The sequence below is a fragment of the Vulpes vulpes genome, chromosome 3, assembly GCF_048418805.1.
Source record: "Vulpes vulpes isolate BD-2025 chromosome 3, VulVul3, whole genome shotgun sequence".
Classification (NCBI taxonomy): domain Eukaryota; kingdom Metazoa; phylum Chordata; class Mammalia; order Carnivora; family Canidae; genus Vulpes; species Vulpes vulpes.
In genome coordinates, this window is record NC_132782.1 from 111,983,188 (window position 1) to 112,002,520 (window position 19,333).

General features: G+C 55.4%; 1 protein-coding gene across 2 annotated transcripts; it reads left to right on the forward strand.

The window, feature by feature from the left end:
* The first annotated feature begins 6,131 nt into the window (after positions 1 to 6,131).
* Positions 6,132 to 19,227, forward strand: TFAP4 (transcription factor AP-4). 2 transcript variants are annotated; one of them, XM_026003013.2, is made up of 7 exons: positions 6,132 to 6,727; positions 14,484 to 14,649; positions 14,766 to 14,864; positions 15,258 to 15,428; positions 15,811 to 15,951; positions 17,151 to 17,303; positions 18,077 to 19,227. In XM_026003013.2, exons 1-7 carry the CDS (start codon positions 6,639 to 6,641, stop codon positions 18,269 to 18,271), a joined length of 1,014 nt encoding a protein of 337 aa, XP_025858798.1. In that variant the 5' UTR covers positions 6,132 to 6,638; the 3' UTR covers positions 18,272 to 19,227. The 2 variants fall into 2 exon arrangements, with proteins under 2 accessions (XP_025858798.1, XP_025858797.1); XM_026003012.2 differs by having other exon boundaries at positions 6,205 to 6,668.
* Positions 19,228 to 19,333: the final 106 nt, after the last annotated feature.

The following is a 19,333-nucleotide window of genomic DNA, read 5'->3' on the forward strand; positions in this document are numbered from 1 at the left end:
GAAACCTATACCCATTAGCAGGCACTCCCCATTTTCTCCTGCTCCTAGCCCTTGGCAGCCACTCATTTACCTCCTGTCTCTGTGGATTTGCTATTCTGTATATTTTACTTAGTGGAATCTTACACTCTGTGTCCTTTTGTGATTGTCTTCTCTCACTGAGCATTAAGTTTTCAAGGTTCATCCCTGTGGTGGCATGTATTTGTACTTCATTTCTTTAACAATTTTATTTTTTATTTTTAAGGGAGGGGGGGAGAGAGAGAGAGGTAGGAGGAAGGGCAGAGGCAGAAGCAGAGGGAGAGGGAGGAAGAATCTTAAGCAGGCTCCACTCCCAGAGTGGAGCCCAATGTGGGGCTTGGATCCATAACCCCCACACATGACCTGAGCTGAAACCAAGTGTCAGAGGCTTAACTAACTGAGCTACCCAGGCACCCCTGTACTTCATTGCTTTTTATTTTTTATATAATTTTTTTAAAATTTTTATTTATTTATGATAGTCATAGAGAGAGAGAGAGGCAGAGACACAGGCAGAGGGAGAAGCAGGCTCCATGCACCGGGAGCCTGATGTGGGATTCGATCCCGGGTCTCCAGGATCGCGCCCTGGGCCAAAGGCAGGCGCCAAACCGCTGCGCCACCCAGGGATCCCTTCATTGCTTTTTATGGCTAAGTAATACCTATTGGATGCATAGACCACATTTTTGGGTTCTCATTTATCAGTAAAGCCTGTTGATGACTCTCATTCACTCTTCCGACCTGGAATTTGGGGATGGGGTTGGGGGAAGGAGAGCAATCAAGGAGGAAGGGAGCTGGGTGGGCTCCTATTTGATAATGTAGAGGAAGGAGAGCCAATGTCCTGAGGCCACACTGCAGTCACAGGTCTTTTCCCCAGGTGAAACCGTCCGTCTCTCCATGCCTGCTTTCCAGAGAAGTATCTGCCCAGGGTCTGCAGCCAGAATTCAGCTGCAAGTGAGCCAGCTGTCTGTCAGCCCCATAGATGATAGTCTGAATTTCTTTCTTAAAGGAAAAAATATATATATATATTTATTTATTTATTCATGGGAGACACAGAGAGAGAGGCAGAGACATAGAGAGAGGGAAAAGCAGACCTGCTGCAGGGAGCCCAATGGGGGGGCTCAATCCCAGGACCTTGGGATCATGCCCTGAGCCAAATGCAGATGCTCAACCACTGAGCCACCCAGGTGTCCCAATAGTCTGCATTTCTCTCTCTCTCTCTTTTTTTTAAGATTTTATTTATTTATGAGAGAGACAGAGACAAGACAGAGAGACATAGAGGGAAGCAGAGACACAGGCAGAGAGAGAAGCAGGCTCCATCCAGGATCACGCCCTGAGCTAAAGGCAGGCACTCAACCGCTGAGCCACCCAGGGATCCCCAACAGCCTGCATTTCTAACATAGATCATCCACCAAGACAGTTATCTAATCACTGTCTTTACAGAGACCAACCCCTGCGTTCCCCCACCCCCCAACACACTTCAAGAGGCAAGTGGTCTGCAGGCTGATGGTCATACCACCCCATCCTATGTGCAGGCTCTACACCTGCTCCTTTTCACCTGTGCCAGGTTTTAGCAGGAAGAGAGGAAAACTTGGCCCCTCCTCTGTCCCTTCCCTGCACATCACAACCCCTGTCATTCTCTGTGGGCCAGCTCAAATGCCTCTGGCCACTGGTGCCCACGGCAGCCTGGCATCAGTGGGAACGACGACCACTTACTAATGCTACGACATGCCAGGTGTATCACAGACTTCTTGCAACAGCCTGTAAGCCCGGTGCTGCATGGCCTCTGTGTTACAGATGAGGAAGCTGAGTCAGGTTAAGGAACGTGCCTGTGGTCACTCTAATACCTGAAGCTGGGGTTCAGGTAGAACCTGGATTCTGAACCGCACCATACAGCTCTTAGTCCCTCCTGGCATTCTGTTGTCCAAAGAGCTGGGAGGGTGTGTAGACAGAGGCAAAATCCAAGGACTTTGGCTGCCACGGTGTCCCAGATGCCAAGCAAAAAAGAACAAGAGGGTCACATACAGTGAGAAGAGAGAGCACAGAGCTCCTTGGAGGTCACCAGTGATGCGGGAGTAGTTTTCATGGAGTCGGGCAGGGTAAGCAGGAGAGATTGAACAAAACAGGGGATCCCTGGGTGGCTCAGCAGTTTGGCGCCTGCCTTTGGCCCAGGGCGCGATTCTGGAGTCCCGGGATTGAGTCCCACGTCAGGCTCCCGGCATGGAGCCTGCCTCTCCCTCTGCCTGTGACTCTGCCTCTCTCTCTCTCTCTCCCTATGTCTACCACAAATAAATAAATAAATTAAAAAAAAAAAGAGAGAGATTGAACAAAACACCCACTTCAGGGAGTTTCGCTATAAAGAGCAGCAGGGAGAGAGTGGTAGCTGGAAGGGGTGGAGGGTAGTGGGTGTTTTGTTTTGTTTTTTAAATGGGAATAACACAGCTTGTTGTTGGAAACGATTCTCACAGAGGGGACACAGTGGGCAGCCCGGGTGGCTCAGTGGTTTAGCGCTGTTTAGTGTTTAGCCTCCAGCCCAGGGCCTGATCCTGGAGACCCTGGATCGAGTCCCACATCGGGCTCCCTGCATGGAGCCTGCTTCTCCCTCTGACTGTGTCTCTGCCTCTCTCTCTCTCTTTCTCATGAATAAATAAATAAAATCTTTAAAAAAAAAAAAACAGAGGGCACACAGTGAGGATGCAGGAGAGACATTGTTGAATGATTCTCACGGAGGGTTGTACACGCACGGACAGAGCGCGGACACTCATCCTGACACGGGCCCGGATGGCAGTGACAGGTACAGATAGGGAGGCAGAGGCGATAAGTGGAGCATGTAGGATTTCTGTTCAAGGTTGGTCCCCTTTCCTCAGAGAAACAGGACCTGAAGTCACGTTAGGGGAGTGAGGAGGTGGGGAGATGATGAGGAGAGAGGAGGAGGTGGGAGGAAAAACAGACCAGAGCAATAGGAGCCTCCACTGTGGGATCTGAAAATAAGATCAGTCAGCTAGGTTGTGGGATTTCCTTTTCTTGGGGCTGTTTGGCTAGTGGGGAGGGTGGGGGTAAGGCAGGTGGGGTTGGACAGGTCAGGGAAGGATTCTATTGATGGGCTGTGAATTCTAAGCTGGATAACGAGAGGGGATGATGAAGGGGCAAGGCATTGGCAGGATTGATGGGGTCATGCAAATTAGAGCCCACAGGTCAAATCCAGCCCCCTGGCTGTTTTTTTTCTTTTATTGTGGTAAAATGTATGTAGCTTAAAGTTTGCTGTTTTCACCATTTTTTTTTTTTTAAGATTTTATTTATTTGGGATCCCTGGGTGGCGCAGCGGTTTGGCGCCTGCCTTGGCCCAGGGCAAGATCCTGGAGACCTGGGATCGAATCCCACATCAGGCTCCCGGTGCATGGAGCCTGCTTCTCCCTCTGCCTGTGTCTCTGCCTCTCTCTGTGTGTCTCTCCTGAATAAATAAATAAAATCTTTTTATTTTATTTTTTTTTTAATTTTTTAATTTATTTATGATAGTCACAGAGAGAGAGAGAGAGAGAGAGAGAGAGAGAGAGAGAGGCAGAGACACAGGCAGAGGGAGAAGCAGGCTCCATGCAGGGAGCCCGACGTGGTTACTGATCCTGGAGCTCTGGGGTCATGCCCTGAGCCAAAGGCAGATGCCCAAGCACTGAGCCACCCAGCCATCTCTGTTTTCACCATTTTAAAGTGTACAATTCAGGGGACGCCTGGCTGGCTCAGTTGGTGGAACATTGGCTCTTGATTTTGGGGTCATGAGTTCAAGCCCCACGTTGGGCATGGAGCCATTTAAAATAAAATAAATAATAAAAAAAGTTTAAAGCATACAATTCAGTGGCATTAATTATATTCCCAGTGTTGTGCAACCATCACTGTTTCCAAAATTTTCCATCACCCCAAAAAGAAACACCATACTCATTAAGCAATAACTCTTTCATTGCTCCCCTACTCCAGTAACCTCTGATCTACTTTCTATCTCAGTGAATTTGCCCATCCTAGGTACTTTCATGCCCGTGGAATCATAACATATGTGATCTTTTGTATCCTGACTTAGTTTACTTGTCATGTTTTCAAGGTTTGTCTATGTTGTAATATAGATGAACCCTTCGTTCCCTTTTAAGGCTAAATAATATTCCATTGCATGGATAGACCACATCGTGTTTACTCACTGATTAGTTGAGGGACAGTGAGTGGTTTGCCCCTTTTCGCTACTGTGATTTTTTTTTTTTTTAGATTTTATTTTATTTATTCATGAGAGACACACAGAGAGAGGCAGAGACACAGGCAGAGGGAGAAGCAGGCTCCATGCAGGGAGCCCGATGTGGGACTCAATCCCAGGACTCCAGGATCATGCCCTGGGCTGAAGGCAGATGCTCAACTGCTGAGCCACCCAGGCGTCCCTTGGCAACTGTGATTAACGCTGCTTTGAACACTGGCATATAACAACCTGTTTTGAGTCCTTGTTTTCATTCTTTTGGGTTCTACCTAGGAGTGGAACTGCTGGGGCAGAGTACAACCTCTGCCAGGTTTTGTATGGCCCCTGAAGGAAGAATGGTACGGTCCCCCTAAAATGTTCACATCCTCATCTGTGGAACCTGTCACTAAATTGCGTTATGTGGCAAAAGGGGCTTTGAAGATACAGCTAAGGCAAGAATCTTGAGATGGGAAATTATTCTGTATTATCTGGGTGGGCCCAAGATCATCATAAAAGAGGCAGAGTCGAGGGGTTGGGATAGGAGAAGAAGGAGATATGGTCGAGAAGGAGATATGGTAATAGAAGCAGAGGTTGGAGTGAGCCGCTGGAGTGAGGTCACCAGCCAAGAAACGGTGCTCAGGGGGAACCAGGCTCCATCCAGGCGATTCTGTAAGAGAAGAGCAGGGGGTAGACACGCTTCTCCCGGTTCTCATTCATTCCTCACGCATCCATTCGGGCCCTATAGATCCTGCTCAGTGTATACAGTTATATGACCCTCTTTCCTATGTTGCCCCCAGAAGTCATAATTTCCTGAGCACATTTCCTGTCCCCACAGTGAGACTTTCCAAGGACTGTGATGCTAAGTGAACTGGGATCTGTGCTTCAAGTGCCCAACAGGTTGCTTTAAAGATGAGAGAACACGCGTTCAAAAATCTACAAGGTACTCTCAGTATCTAATAATCATCGTTCCTAAAATATCAGTAACTCTTTTTTTTTTTTTTTTTAATATCAGTAACTCTTGTTAGTAGTAGGAATATTTTAATTAGGAGGCGCGATTTGGGCGGAACCTTGAAGGCAGAGGGGATTGGGAAAGGCGGTGGGCAGGAGCCAGGACCTTCCGAGGCAGGCGTGGTCTTCCTGAGCCTGGGGCCAACCCTCCAGGAGCCAGGGGAGGGGACTCGGGAGGGGGTACGGAAGCGGGCCGCCGCAGCGTCCTTGCCTCCCCGCCCCGGGCATCACCGTAGTAGAGAGCGCACCCTGGCGGAGGAGCAGGTCCCGCACGGCCTTAGGCATGAATGGGAAGCTTCGGGCCTCCTCTGCTGTCTAGCCTCCCCGCGGAGGGGGGGAGTGAGGGGGACCCGGCGGCAGCCACCAAATCTGCGGGCCGCTGCCGTCTTGGCCCGCCTCCAGCCTTCACTCCCCGCCGGGGCCCCCCGTTTCTAAAGGCAGCCCCAGGATCTGAGGCGCCCGGCGCGCCCCCTTCGCTCTGCACCCCCCTTCCCCGCCCCCCGGCTCCGGGATTCCCAGGCTCCGGAGCCCAGGCTGGGCGGCCAACTGGGCAGCCAGGGAGGGAGGGGGCTGGCTGGCCTCCGAAGTCGGCCCCAAGTTACATGTGGGAAGAGGTGGCTGTGACGCAAGTTTCCAGGGGGCCCTGGGCTCGGAGGGAGCGAGCCAGAGCGGCTCCTCTCCAAGCAGCTGCAACCCGAGCAGCACCCCAGGCCGCCTTCGCCGTCTCCGCGGGGCCCAGCTGCGCGCCCGCCGTCCCCGGGGGCCGCCGAGCGCGGAGATCCTGCACCGGGCAGTCCCCGCCGGACCCCGGACGCGCGGGCTAGGCTCCCTCGCAGTGGCTGGCCTTTTTTTTTTTTTTTTTTTTTTGCAACGCTTGCCAACCTGTCAGCTGATGGACCTCATCACCCATAGTGGCGCATGTAGCTCGGCCGCAGCTCGCTCCATTCACACCGCGCCCCCCAGCCACCCCACGGCCCCCGGCTCCCCGTGCCGGGGGGTTGGCCCGCAGACCCCGGCTGCCACTAGCCCCCGGGGGCCCACGCCCCTCTCGCCCTGGCCTCGCGCAGCCCGGGGGGCGCTGCAAATAGTCCTTTGTTTACATGCAATTCCTTACTCCGCGGAAGGAGGCCGGGGGAGTGCTGAGTTTTCACCAGCTGTTTCCCGCCTTGAAACAGACATCTGATCAGCTGCAAACACACACACACATACACACGCCCGGGGAGGCAGGCCGGAGAGACCTCCCTCCCGCCCCTCCCGCCCGCCTCCCTCCCCTCGCCGCCGCCGCCGCCAGCATCTGGGACCGGCCGTTTCTGCACCTCCGTCCGGCGCTGCCCTTTGATTCGGATTTCCATCTTGCATTCTACGGCGGACCGCGGGACCCGGCTCGTGCAGAGGAGGGGCGCCGATCGCTATGGAGTATTTCATGGTGCCCACTCAGAAGGTGCCCTCTTTGCAACATTTCAGGAAAACAGAGAAAGAAGTGATAGGAGGGCTCTGTAGGTGTGTACTCCTCCTCCCCCCCACCCCCTTCCCATGATTGCAGCCCCCGGCCAGCCCGCCCGGGCAGGCGCGCGTGTGCGCACGCATGGCCCGCGCTGCCAACCCCGCTCGCCTTTCTTAGCCGCCGGGGCGGCTACAGCCCCGCGCGCCGGGCTTGCGCCGCCGGGGGACCCTCCTCCCCCGGAACGTGGGGGCCCCGAGCGGCCCCGCTCACTTTTGTCCGCTGCAGGCGGGCGAGTCGCGACGTTTGTAAATTGCAAACAGACCCACGTGGTTCTGCAGCAGTCCCGGCCATGCTTGGTGCTGGTGGCTTTCCCCCCCCGCGCTTCCTCCTCCCCCCTCCCGCGGCGGCTTCCTTCCTCTCCCTCCTTCTTCGCTGTCTCTGGGTGGCCCCCTCCGTGGGGGCTTGGGGGGCCCGGGCCGCGCGTGGGGCCGTGGCGCGGGCGGCTACAATGCAGCCACGCCGCGGCTCTGGGCGCGCGGCGGGGGGGGGATCGGGGAGCCGGGTGGTGTGTTTGCAGGGTGCGGGGCTGCGGCGGGGCCGGGGGGCGTGCTCGAGTGGGGGCGCGGGGATGGGTGGGACCCGGGAGGCCGGCGCTGCCGGCCGGGGGCGCCGCGGACCCGGGCACGTTGGCGGCCGCTCGCTCGCTTACCGCCCGCGCCCGGGCGCTGTTTACTAGCGAGGCCTGGACGTGACTCTGCAGCCCTCTTGGAGTAGGCGGACCTCGGCGCGTCGCCTCGCGGGAGCTGTAGTTCCCCGCGCCCCGCCCTGCGGCATTGTGGGAGTTGTAGGCGCGCCCGGGCCACGCTTTCCTCGCACAAAGCTCAGCTCCCGAGGGCCGGGTGCGCCAGGCGGGCCCGCGGGGGTGTCTTTTGGGGAGGGGGCACCGGACAGTGCCCCTGGCCTCGTGAGGCCGCTGCCCGCCGCCCGCGGGGCTCGGCTGCAAACTTTCCAGCCCACGCCCCTCCCCCAGCCCTAAACCGAAAGCGTCCAGCCTCGCCGCCCGGTGGGTGCGTGGGTGGGTGACCCCGGGGCCGCCGCCTTCCCCCGGAGCTACTTCCCAAGCGTGGCCTCGGTCGCTCCAGATCCATCCTTCACCAGGGGGTGACGGGTGCGCGCACCACTCACATCCCCATTCCCCTGGACGCTTGTTAAAATGCACGTGCCCGCCACTCGGATGGCCAGGAGGAGGACGGCCCTGTCCCTGAGCGTCTGCACCGAACTCGGCCCGCGGGACACGGCGGTGCTGAGTCTGGGGCTTCTCTGGGTGCCCCACTTGGGAACCTGCAGACCCCTTAGAGCCCCGCTGCTCCTGGAGCGAAATGGCTCCCTAGGACTGGGGCCACGTGCTCAGCCGCCCGGGTCAGGCTGGGCGGGGATTGAGGGAGGAGGAGCCGGGGCGGCGTGGCCCGCGCTGCTGGACAGCAGGGGCTGCAGAAACCGGGTTCGGGGACGGTGGCCGCTCCTGTATACACACCTCCCCACCCTGCCCCAGGCTCCCACCTCGATGGTTCTCAAGTTCGGAGTCATGTGCAGCCAGGGGGGTGGCCACCCTGGGTGCTGGCCCTTCCTTAAGGTCTACCAGAAGGGCCTCCCTGTAATAAGAAAAAAAAAATTCTGGAGCTCTTAGTATGTTCTAGGGACTCATTTTGATAGATTTTTTTTTTCTCATTGAATTTTTACACTCTGCGTCCTGAGTTAAGCGGCCTTATGTGTACTGTATGGGGTGAGGACATGGGCTTGAGAAGGGAAGAGTTAGTTACAGCAAGTGTTGGGGCTGGGACTTGAACCCTGGTCCCAGAGCCCTGCTCCTATCCCTCGTGGCTGGTTGGTTGTTCAGAGAATGGCTGGGTAGTACTGTTTGAGCCTGATCCTGGGTAGGCTTAGCACAGTGGGGACCTCTAGCCACCAGGTCTGGGACTTAGTTGAATCCTCTCTTGACCTCCCAGGACTCTAGGAGTTATACTGTCCCTGTCCCAAACCCTGCTTTAGAGGAGTCTAGCAGTCTCCAGGGGTCAAGTGCCCCAGGCTTGGGCATGGGGACATGCTCAGCCTGCCTATCTATGAGACAGTTGAAGCCTGTGCAGTGGGTGTGGAGTTGGGACCTTTGGATTTGTTCATTTTCAGAAGCTGTGGGGTGAGGTGGGATCAAGTGTGTGGGCTGGGTGAGAACTTCTGGCTTTATGGATTGGTTTCTGAGGCTGGGACCTTGTTCTATCCCTCAGTGACTAGGAGCACTCTCTGCCTCATCCCTCTCCCAGACCTACTGGAGGGGGCCATACTGCACAGTGGGCACCCCCACCCTGAGTCACCCTCAGAGCGAGGCTCATGCCCCAGCTGTGTGGTTTTGGACCTGTGTGGTCTCAGCATGTGCCACTTCAGTAAAATGGAGCACCTGTGAAGGTTAGGCTGTGTGTATGGAAAGCGCCAGGTATCTGTTAAATTCTTAGAAGCAGGAGTACTGTGATCTTAAAGTGTTTACCTCCTGCCCTTGGGGGGAAAGAGACCAGTGCTCAGAAGGAGTTAGGGAACAATTAGGGGCTTTGGAGTGTGTGTGCTGGGTCCCTGATGCGGTATATATGTGGCACCAGCTCTGGGCTGGGAACAAGAACTGGCCCTGTCCCAACAGCTCAAAATCTCCTGGTGCTAAGATCTTGACTCTCCTGGTCTTGTCAGCCCCGGAAGAGAGATCTTGGGTTCTCCTGGAATCCTGGGTGCAAACTCTGGAAAAACAAGGCATCTTGTTTTCCTCAATCTCTTTTTTTTCTCTTCCATCTCTCTCTTATAACCTAAGGGTCATTTTTATTTTATTATTATTTATTTTAAAAAGTCATCTCTGTGCCCAACATGGGGCTTGAATTCATGACCCCCGAGATCAAGAGTCTCATGCTCTACTGGCTGAGCCAACCAGGCACCGCCCCCCTCTTCCGTGTCTTTTGAATTTCACCATGGTCCTATGAAATGAGGTGGTATTCCCCCATTTTGCAGGTGGGTAAACAGGCTTTGAGAGATGAAGTGCAGTTCCATGGGATAACAAGGGGCAGAGCTGGCTTATACTTGAACACAGAGTAGGGAGTCCCCTCTGAGGCGCTGAGGAAGCCCTAGGGAGGGGAGGACAGGGGAGAGGTGTTTCTGATGTGAACAGCCTGGGCATGGTCTATTGGAACTGAGGGCAGGGGTGGCAGGCTGGTCAGAGTGTGGTGTATGGATAGAAGCAGTGGGGCCGGGTGGAGGCTCTGGGCTGCTTCAGTGCTGCACAGAGAGGATGAGCACCTTGGGCATCCTTGCTGAGGGTCACTGCTTCCCTCCTGTCCTCCTCTTGGGGTGTAGGAGAAGTCCCATGTGGGCTTTCCCACCTCTGCCTGTAGATGTTGAGCAGCAGGTGTGTGAGTGACTTTGGGCACTGTAAATGAGAGTTCTCAGTGGCTAATCTTTTTTTTTTTTTTTTTTTTAGATTTTATTTATTTATTCATGAGAGACGCAGAGAGAGGCAGAGACACAGGCAGAGGGAGGAGAAGCAGGCTCCATGCAGGGAGCCTGATATGGGACTCGATCCCAGAACTCCAGGATCACGTCCTGAACCGAAGGCAGATGTTTGAACCGCTGAGCCAGCCAGGCGTCTTGTCAGTGGCTAATCTGAGGCTGGAGCCAGGCCTGGGGGTGTCGGTGGATGGGGGTTACTTTGCCTTTGGGCTGGGAAGACGGTGCTCCCTACCCGGGAGCCTCTGATTGGTCTGCTGGTGTTATTCCCAGGGGGCTGTCTGGAGGTACTCTGGTATTGGGGGGACAGTCTTAGCACCCAGGGCTGGTACTTAAACTGTTCTTGGCCGGTTGGCTGCCCTTCTCCAGGAGACAGGCTGTCAGAGGCCAGACTGGGAGGGAAAGAAGCAACAGACGCTGGGTGGCAGTGGACCATGCCACCTTCACTGCTCACCTGGGAGTCTGGAGTTGATGTGGAGGGGGCAGAGGGCCTTACGATTCCTTTCAGTCATGTTTATGTGTGCAAAACTCAGATAAAAATGTAAGAAACTTTCAGGGATTTGCAGAAAAGTCTACTTGATCTATGGTCATCTAGTTTAGCAGCTGGACTAGCCATGAATTATAGGAATCTCTGATTGGTCAGCGATCAGGACCCCTAACATTACGCCAACCAGAACCTCTGATTAGTGCACACATTCCAGGGCTGTTTAGGTGAGTTATCTGTTAGGGTCTTGGTGGCAGCCCAAGTCCTCAGGAGGAACTGCAGCTTTGGGGTGAAGTCTGTTTTCTGGGACTTTTTTTTTTTTTTTAAGATTTTATTTATTCATGACACACACACACACACACACACACACACACAGGCAGAGACAGAGGCAGAGGGAGAAGTAGGTTCCCTGTGGGGAGCCCAACGTGGGACTTGGTCCCAGGACCCAGGATCACGCCCTGAGCTGAAGGCAGACACTCAACCACTGAGCCACCCAGGTGCCCCTGCTTTTTGGGACTTAAGTCTGCATTAGGTTAACTGGCAGCTGGTTCCTGAGCCAGGGCGTTGATGGACTTTGTGGGGAAGGAGACAGGATGGATGGCACATTTGGAAGAGCCAGGATGAACAGGCCCTGGATCCTTCACTCCACTCTGGCCTCTCCAGTCCCTGGGCATCCTGGGGAGAAGGGAGGAGCTGAGGGTCTCCCAGGGCAGAGATTTTCATGGGCAGATGAACTGGCTGGCTGGGGGAGGTGCAGCTGAACTCTGGTTTCTTTGGGGGTGGGACCTGGAAAGTACAGGAGGTAGGTACATTGCCTGCACCCTGACCCATCTGTCTTTCACGGTGGACATGAGCGGGTCACTTCTGTGCCTGTCCCACTGTTTGTCGGGAGGAGCACGGACACTACCTCCTGAGGCCACATATGGGGCTCTGGGAAGCAGCGGGGTCCCTTTGTGAGGTGTCAGGAGAGGGTACCAGCAGCAGGTGCGGGAGAAGGGCTGAGCTTTGGCATCTGCAGGTGCCTGTTGAGCAGGATGGCTGTGCACACCACATGCTTTGTCTTTCTACAGGGGTAACTGTCGTCTGTCTGTCTGGGTGTCTGGCTCTGTGGGGCGGTGCAGAGCCTACTCTGTCCTGTGGGTAAGAGCCAGGCTCTGGGGCTTGGAGCAAGCCTATGTCCTTGATCCATTCAGTAATCATAAGGCCGCTGGACTCAGAGAGAGTGTGACAATTCTAAACATAGAACTCAAAATTTATATATATATATATATGTATATATATATATATATATATGTATGTATATATATATATGTATATATTTTAAAGATTTTATTTTTTTTTATTTATTCATGATAGACCTAGAGAGAGAGAGAGACAGACAGACAGAGACACAGGCAGAGGGAGAAGCAGGCTCCATGCCAGGAGCCTGATGCAGGACTCGATCCTGGGACTCCAGGACTGTGCCCCGGGCCAAAGGCAGGCACTAAACCGCTGAGCCACCAGGGATCCCCCTATTTATTTATATTTTTAAAGATTTTATTTATTTACTCATGAGAGATACAGAGAGAGAGAGGCAGAGGCACAGGCAGAGGGAAAAGCGGGCTCCTCGAGGGAAGCCTGATGCGGGACTCGATCCCAGGACTCTGGGATCACGCCCGGAGCCAAAGGCAGACACTCAACCACTGAGCCACCCAGGTGTCCCTTGATTTAAGATTCTTACTCTGTTGCCGAGTCCTCCAGTTGGGCCTTCTGGAACGGCCAACACTCAGGGTGATCCAAGGGTGGAGGTGGGGCTCCTTTTGACCTCTCACCATTCTTTTCAGGTCTGGCCTTTGGGCATCTCCAGGAGGGCCCCAGGGACTGTGTAGGGGTGTCTCCCTGTATCTTCCGAGAGGATGGGGAATCCCACCCAGACGGATGTCAATCATTTGGTGGCTTGGCTTCCTTTGGACATCTCTCCCCAGTTTTTTTTTTTTTTTTCTTTTTGTTTAAAGTAAGCTCTACACCCAACATGGGGCTTGAACTCATGATCCCAAGATTAAGAGTCATATGCTCTTCTAACTGAGCCAGTCAGACTCCCTACCTACCTCTTTTTCTTCTTCTCTCTCCACTCCCACCTCTTTAATCCACCCACCCACCACAGAGGGTCTGGAGGGCACTGCCAGATCAGGGAGCCTGGACTAGGTTCTAACCCCCCACAAAGGGCGGGCAAGCCACTGTGTGTGTCAGGTCTCGGGCCTGCGTCCTCGCCACTGCTCTGTCCTGCCACCCCATCACCTCTGATGTAGGGGCAGGGAAGCTGGGAGAAGTGAGGTGCCCCTGCCCCGAGGTGAGGAGCCAGATGGCTGGTAGTCTGACTCTAAGACTCTGTCCCTCCTCATTCGGAGTCCCAAGTCTCCTCTGCGAAGAAAGGGTCGTGGGCCCCCTTTTGAGCATGGACATTCCAGGATGCTGTAAGGAAACTGCCCCCTGGGGGCCCCCAGCTGCGGTGGACTACCCTCTCCCCCAGGAGAGGGGGCCAAGGCCCAGGAAGGGCAAGGGCAAGTCCAGGATCCTGCCGGCCCAGAGTGGGGCAGACAGGGGGGGCCAGGGGTCCAGGAGAGGCCATGGCTGTCTCCAGCTGTGGCAGATGCATTCTCCGAGGTTTTCTGAGCAAACGCCTTACCTCCTGGGGACAGGCATGGAGGCTTGGGCACCTTTTTGAGCCCAGGGTCCTCATCGATGGAATAAGGCTGCCCATAGTCCGTTTCCCCACTTCTCCAGAACCAGGGGTGTGAGCTCTTTTGGCCCAGGCCTGGACCAGGTCACCCCGGGAGGGCCCCTCAGGAAGACGCCAGGGCTGTGGCTTTGGGTGGGGCTGGTGGCCTCTTCTGGGAGCCCAGCATCTGGAAGCCATCAGGCCAGGGGCGGGGGGAGTCGTAGGAGAGGGCCGGGAAAGGGGGAATGCCTCCTCCGGGCCACACACAGGCCCACCCCTTGGGAGCGGTGGCATTGGGCCTACAGGCCCCGCTGCTGTCTTTGCCTCCTGCCAATACCTCTGGGCCTCTCCCCCTTCCACTGGCTGCCTTCTCTCTCACCCCACTGGCTGCTGCTCCTGTAAGATGCAGTCACGTAATATGCAGTAACATTGCCCACTGCATGCTGGGAGCCTTGCTCCTTTGGCACAGGATGGGGCTGCCTCTTGGGGTGGGCAGGCTCAGGGGAGAAGTGTCTCCAGGGGTGGTTGGTCTGGTGTCCCCTTCTTGGAGTAAGTGGTACCTGTCTCGTTTTTGAAGTCTTAGCATGGGGTGTCTGGGGCCAGTCTGGGAGCTTGCAGACCAGTGTGTGGCTGCAGATGTGGCTGTGGCGACGGGGAGGGAGGAGCGATGTCTTCCTAGTCCTCAAGCCTGCGGTGCTGCAGGAGGGGGTCCAGGTGCATAGCCAGGAGCTCAGAGGTGTCCCAGGGACAGGTGTCTGCAATTATTGTCTGGGACCATCTGTATCAGAATCACAGAGATTCTCGCTAGCTATAGCTAGTCAGGCTTCTGGGCCCCACCCACACCTGCTGGCCAGACACTGGGGCTAGGACCTGGGGCTGCGCACTTACGGACACCCAGACACCCCAGAGGTACTATTCCATCACCCTCCTGATCTGCTGGGGTTGTAGGGACCTGGCAAATCTGGCATCTTCTGTCCCAGAACGGATGAAAGTTACACTAGCGGCCCCCGGAGGTGAATTGTAAAGACAGGGTCCCACTGGGGCAGGGCATGGAGGGCACCTAGCCTGAGCAGGTCTCTGTCCTAACCTGCAGCCTTGCCAACATTCCACTGACCCCTGAGACTCAGCGGGACCAGGAGCGGCGGATTCGGCGGGAGATTGCCAACAGTAACGAGCGGAGGCGCATGCAGAGCATCAATGCGGGCTTCCAGTCTCTCAAGACCCTCATCCCCCACACAGATGGAGAGAAGCTCAGCAAGGTGGGCTAGGCGTGGAAGCCTTCCTGGAGGATGTGGTGGGCTCAGGTGGGGAGAAGGAAGTGAGCTTTGGCAGCCGCTGCCCGCCAGGGTCCCTGACTTGTCCCTCCCACCCTCAGGCAGCCATTCTCCAGCAGACGGCGGAGTACATCTTCTCCCTCGAGCAGGAGAAGACCAGGCTCCTGCAGCAGAACACACAGCTCAAGCGCTTCATCCAGGTAGCTCCCTGTGGGGGCCTTCTGCTGCCGCAGTGCCCTGCCCCCTCTGGCTGCCTTTCCCCGCGTGAGCGCATCCTGGCTCAGCCGTGGCCCGCAGGCTGCATCTTCCCTACTCACCTATTTCAGGCACTTGCCTCCCTGCCTGGGCTTTGGCTTACCCATCCGTGATGTGGGGTGGGGTGGGCTCAGGAGGGAGCCGGGTGATTTCTGGAAAGCAGGTCCATTGTGCCTCCTTTTCTGGGCTTCGGCCATCTGTTGGGTTTGCACAATGGGGCCCTAGTGCTGAGAGGGACCTTGGGGGGCTGCGAGGGAGTCCTCTGATGTCCCTGGTGGTGGTGGTGGTTGTAGTTCGGGGTTGTTGAGGCACACTCACTGGCCCCTTGGGGTCCCCAGGAGCTGAGCGGTTCATCCCCCAAGCGGCGGCGGGCAGAGGACAAGGACGAGGGCATTGGGTCGCCGGACATCTGGGAGGACGAGAAGGCGGAGGACCTGCGCCGGGAGATGATCGAGCTGAGGCAGCAACTGGACAAGGAGCGCTCGGTGCGCATGATGCTGGAGGAGCAGGTAAGGCTCTGGGGGTGAGCAGTTCTTTACGGGAGCACCTGCTCTGTGCCGGAAGAGCACCTCTCTTCTCAAATAAATAAAATCTGCCCAGGCCCAGAGCAGCGCAGCAGGGGCAGGCCCTGGAGGTGGGAGGGGGCACGGCCTGAGGGAGGAGTCATGGTTGGCCCGGCAGGCTGGGCTAAGGACTTTGTTCTCTCCTGCCGAGGGTGGACGAGTGTCAGCCATGCCAGGGTTTGCAGCAGGAGTGAATGGCCTCTTGCGAAGCCTAGAGCCTGGAGGCCGACCTGCGGTCCTGAGGGCCCTGCTCCGGGTGGGGCCGGGGAGGGGGAGGTGCGGGGTGCCCTCTGAGCCCTGCCCCTGAACTTGTCGCCGTGCCCCCTAGGTGCGCTCGCTGGAGGCCCACATGTATCCGGAAAAGCTCAAGGTGATCGCACAGCAGGTGCAGCTTCAGCAGCAGCAGGAGCAGGTGAGGCTGCTGCATCAGGAGAAACTGGAGCGCGAACAGCAGCACCTGCGGACCCAGGTGAGCAGCGATGGCCTGGGAGCGGTCCTCACTCGCAGCGTCAGTGCCCCGGGCTCCAGCCGGGCAGGCCCAGGGTCCCAGGTTACTGGTTCCCAGGTAGCCTACGTATGTTACCACATCGAATCCTCGTAGTGGCCCCTTCAGGCCTGAACTTATATTCTTCCTATTTTACTGATGGCAAAATTGAGGCGCACAAAGGGTACATGACATGCCCACTTGTGATCCTCAGCAACTTCGCTGTCTAAACCCACGGTCTACACACTTGATAACCACTGTAATTTTTTAAAGTATTTATTTACTTTTTGGGCGCCTGGGTGGCTCAGTTGGTTGGGCGACTGCCTTCGGCTCAGGTCATGGTCCTGGGGTCCTGGGATCCAGTCCCATGTCAGGCTCCCTGCTCAGCAGGGAGTCTGTTTCTCCCTCTCCCTCTGCCCCTCCCCCTGCTTGTGCTCACTCTCTTCTCAAATAAATAAAATCTTTATTTATTTATTTTTTAAAAGATTTTATTTATTTAATCATGAGAGACACACACACAGAGGCACAGACACAGGCAGAGGGAGAAGCAGGCTCCATTCAGGGAGCCCGACGTGGGACTCAATCCCAGGTCTCCAGGATCACACCCTGGGCTGAAGGTGGTGTTAAATCGTTGAGCCACCTGGGCTACCCAAATAAAATCTTTAAAAATGATCTATTTACTTTAAAGAAAACATTTACTTGTTTTAGAGAGACTAAAAGCCAACACTAGTCAGGGGAGGAGCATAGGGAGGGAGAGAATCTCAAGCAGACTCCCTGTTGAACGCAGAGCCCAATGCGGGCCTTGATCTCATGACCCTGAGACCAGGACCTGAGCCAAACCAAGAGTCAGCTGCTTAGCATTCTGAGCCACCCAGGTGCCCCACAACCACTGTATTTATTAGATGTTAAAGTGCTTGCTTGGTGGACAGTGAAGGGGCCCCGGGATCTCAGATGGCTGGAAGCCCCTCTCTGGAGCACTTTTTCCACGTTTGTAAAGTAAGAGGGGGTGGAGCACAAATTGGCCAGCCCTCCTAGGGAAGATGTTCAAGGGCCGGGGTGGTTGGCAGCGGCTCTCTAGAAGCAGATGGTTTTGAGGGATGTCCCTCTGTGAGGGACAGAAGGATAGAAGGGAATGGGCAGCTCCTGGAACCTTTGAAAAGAGACTGAGGGCTTCTTCCTTGCAGCTCCTGCCCCCTCCGGCCCCTACCCACCACCCCACAGTGATCGTGCCGGCGCCACCCCCTCCCTCCCACCACATCAATGTTGTCACCATGGGTCCCTCCTCGGTCATCAACTCTGTTTCCACATCCCGGCAAAACCTGGACACCATCGTGCAGGTACCTGGACTTGGGGATGGGGCATCATGTGGGAATGGGCCCTTTGTGTCCATCCCCGCATCTCTCTTTCTGTGTCTGCGATGGGGGTGGCTCTGAGAAGGTTTGGGGCAGAGAAGGGGGCAGGGACAACAGAGTCTGGAAGACCCTGTTCCTTCCCTCTATGGGGTTTACCGAGAGGCTTCTTTGCTCCCTGAGCCTCCTGGTGTCAGGTTCCTGCATCCAACTCTTGGGTTGGTCCAGAGCTTCCTCTCAGCTCCATCTCCAGGACCTGGGTGGGCTGCAGCTGGCAGTGGTCGGGTAGGGACCAGTTAAGCCTCCTGCACAGAAGGAAGAAACGATATGATCAGCTTCAAGGGTCAGGCCTGAAGTTCTGCTGTGCCCAGCTTTGGGCGGTACCCCTGGGAGAACCAACAGCATCACAGAGAAAGAAAGAACTAAATAACAACAACAAAAAACCCCATCCACCCCTGCCACGTCGGTTGCATGTAAACCCAGCAAAATTGAATAATAAAGTTAATAGCAGAGAAGAGACCTGGCATAAGTGAGCAGGTGCTTTGAAATACATAAATGAGAGACGCTTGTGACTCCAGGCTGACTTGCCCTGTGATCTCCAAGGAGGTGTTCAGCTTAGCGGAGAAGGTCTGAACGTTGGGCAGGCAGGCTGCTGTCTTGCCAGGCTTACTTCTGGACCTTTCTGGGGTGCGGGTGAGGGGGTGTTTGTCCGAGTGTCCCTGGCTGTCCTCATTACACCCTGTCCCCCCGCCCCCCCCAAGGCGATCCAGCACATCGAGGGCACCCAGGAAAGGCAGGAGCAGGAGGAGGAGCAGCGGCGAGCGGTCATTGTGAAGCCGGGCCGCAGCTGCCCCGAGGCCCACGCCTCTGACACTGCCTCCGATTCGGAGGCCTCGGACAGCGACGCCATGGACCAGAGCCGGGAGGAGCCAGCAGGGAATGGGGGGCTTCCCTGACCACCCCCCAGCCCTCCTCTCCCTTCTTGGGGCCGGAGGGGGCCGGGGGTAGCAACAGGGAACAACGCAGGTGAACGAGTGAGGAATTTTTACAAAATTACGACGTCATTTGGGTCTCTTTTGTGACCTCTTTTTTCAATACTGTAAATCCACCTTTGGGCGAAGCCACCTGACCTGAGGCCCCGGAGGGCTGGGGTGGCAGGAGCGCGTGGGAGCACCGGGACACCTGGGGCCGGGCCTCGCCCCGGAGGCTGGGGGAAGCTGACACAGATGCCTGGCCTCTCTCCGCCAAAAAGCTTTTTTTCTTTCTTTCTTTCTTTCTTTTTTTTTTTTTTTTTCATTTAAACATGTTTTTAAGAACAGGGAAAAATCAAACAAAACCCCAAGGTATTCTGGCCTCCCCAGAGCCAGCCCTAGACCGTCAGTCTTTGACTCCTTCCCTCCTCTTTTTTTTTTTTTTTCTTCCCCTTTAAGCACTTACATGGGTTGGGGGTCTGGCTGGGTCAGAGCTCTCTGGGGCCCCGGGGATCTACAATGCTTCTCGGTTGGGGTTTGCTGCTGCCCTACTCTCCTTCCCTCCTCGGCTCAGCACGAGGACTCGCCACTCCCTGCCGCCACCCAGCCCCATCTCTCCCTCCGGGTTTCCCATCTTCCACCCCAAAAATGTCTTTGTCTCTCTCTTTTTGTTTTGTTTGTTGTTGGTTCTTTTTGGTTTTGGTTTGGTTTATCTTTTTGGTTTTTTGTTTCTTGTTTTTTTTTTGTTTTTGTTTCTGTTTTTGTTTTTTGTTTTTTTTTTAATTTTTTTTTAATTTTTTTTTTTTTTTTTTTTTTACAATTTTGAGGTCTTTGTGTTCAAGGAGAAGCTATTATATTTTGTTAAGAAAGTGGGGGGAAAAAACCAAGAGGCCACTGTGCCTTTATAAAGAAACAAAATAAAGTTTGTACTTTGTTTTTTAGATTCTGTGTCTCCCGGGTGTGTGCTGTCCTGAGGAGCCGGGGAAGGCTTCCTGGACTAGAGTATGGGGTGCTCTTGGGGCCCACCAGAGGGGATCGGGTGTGGCT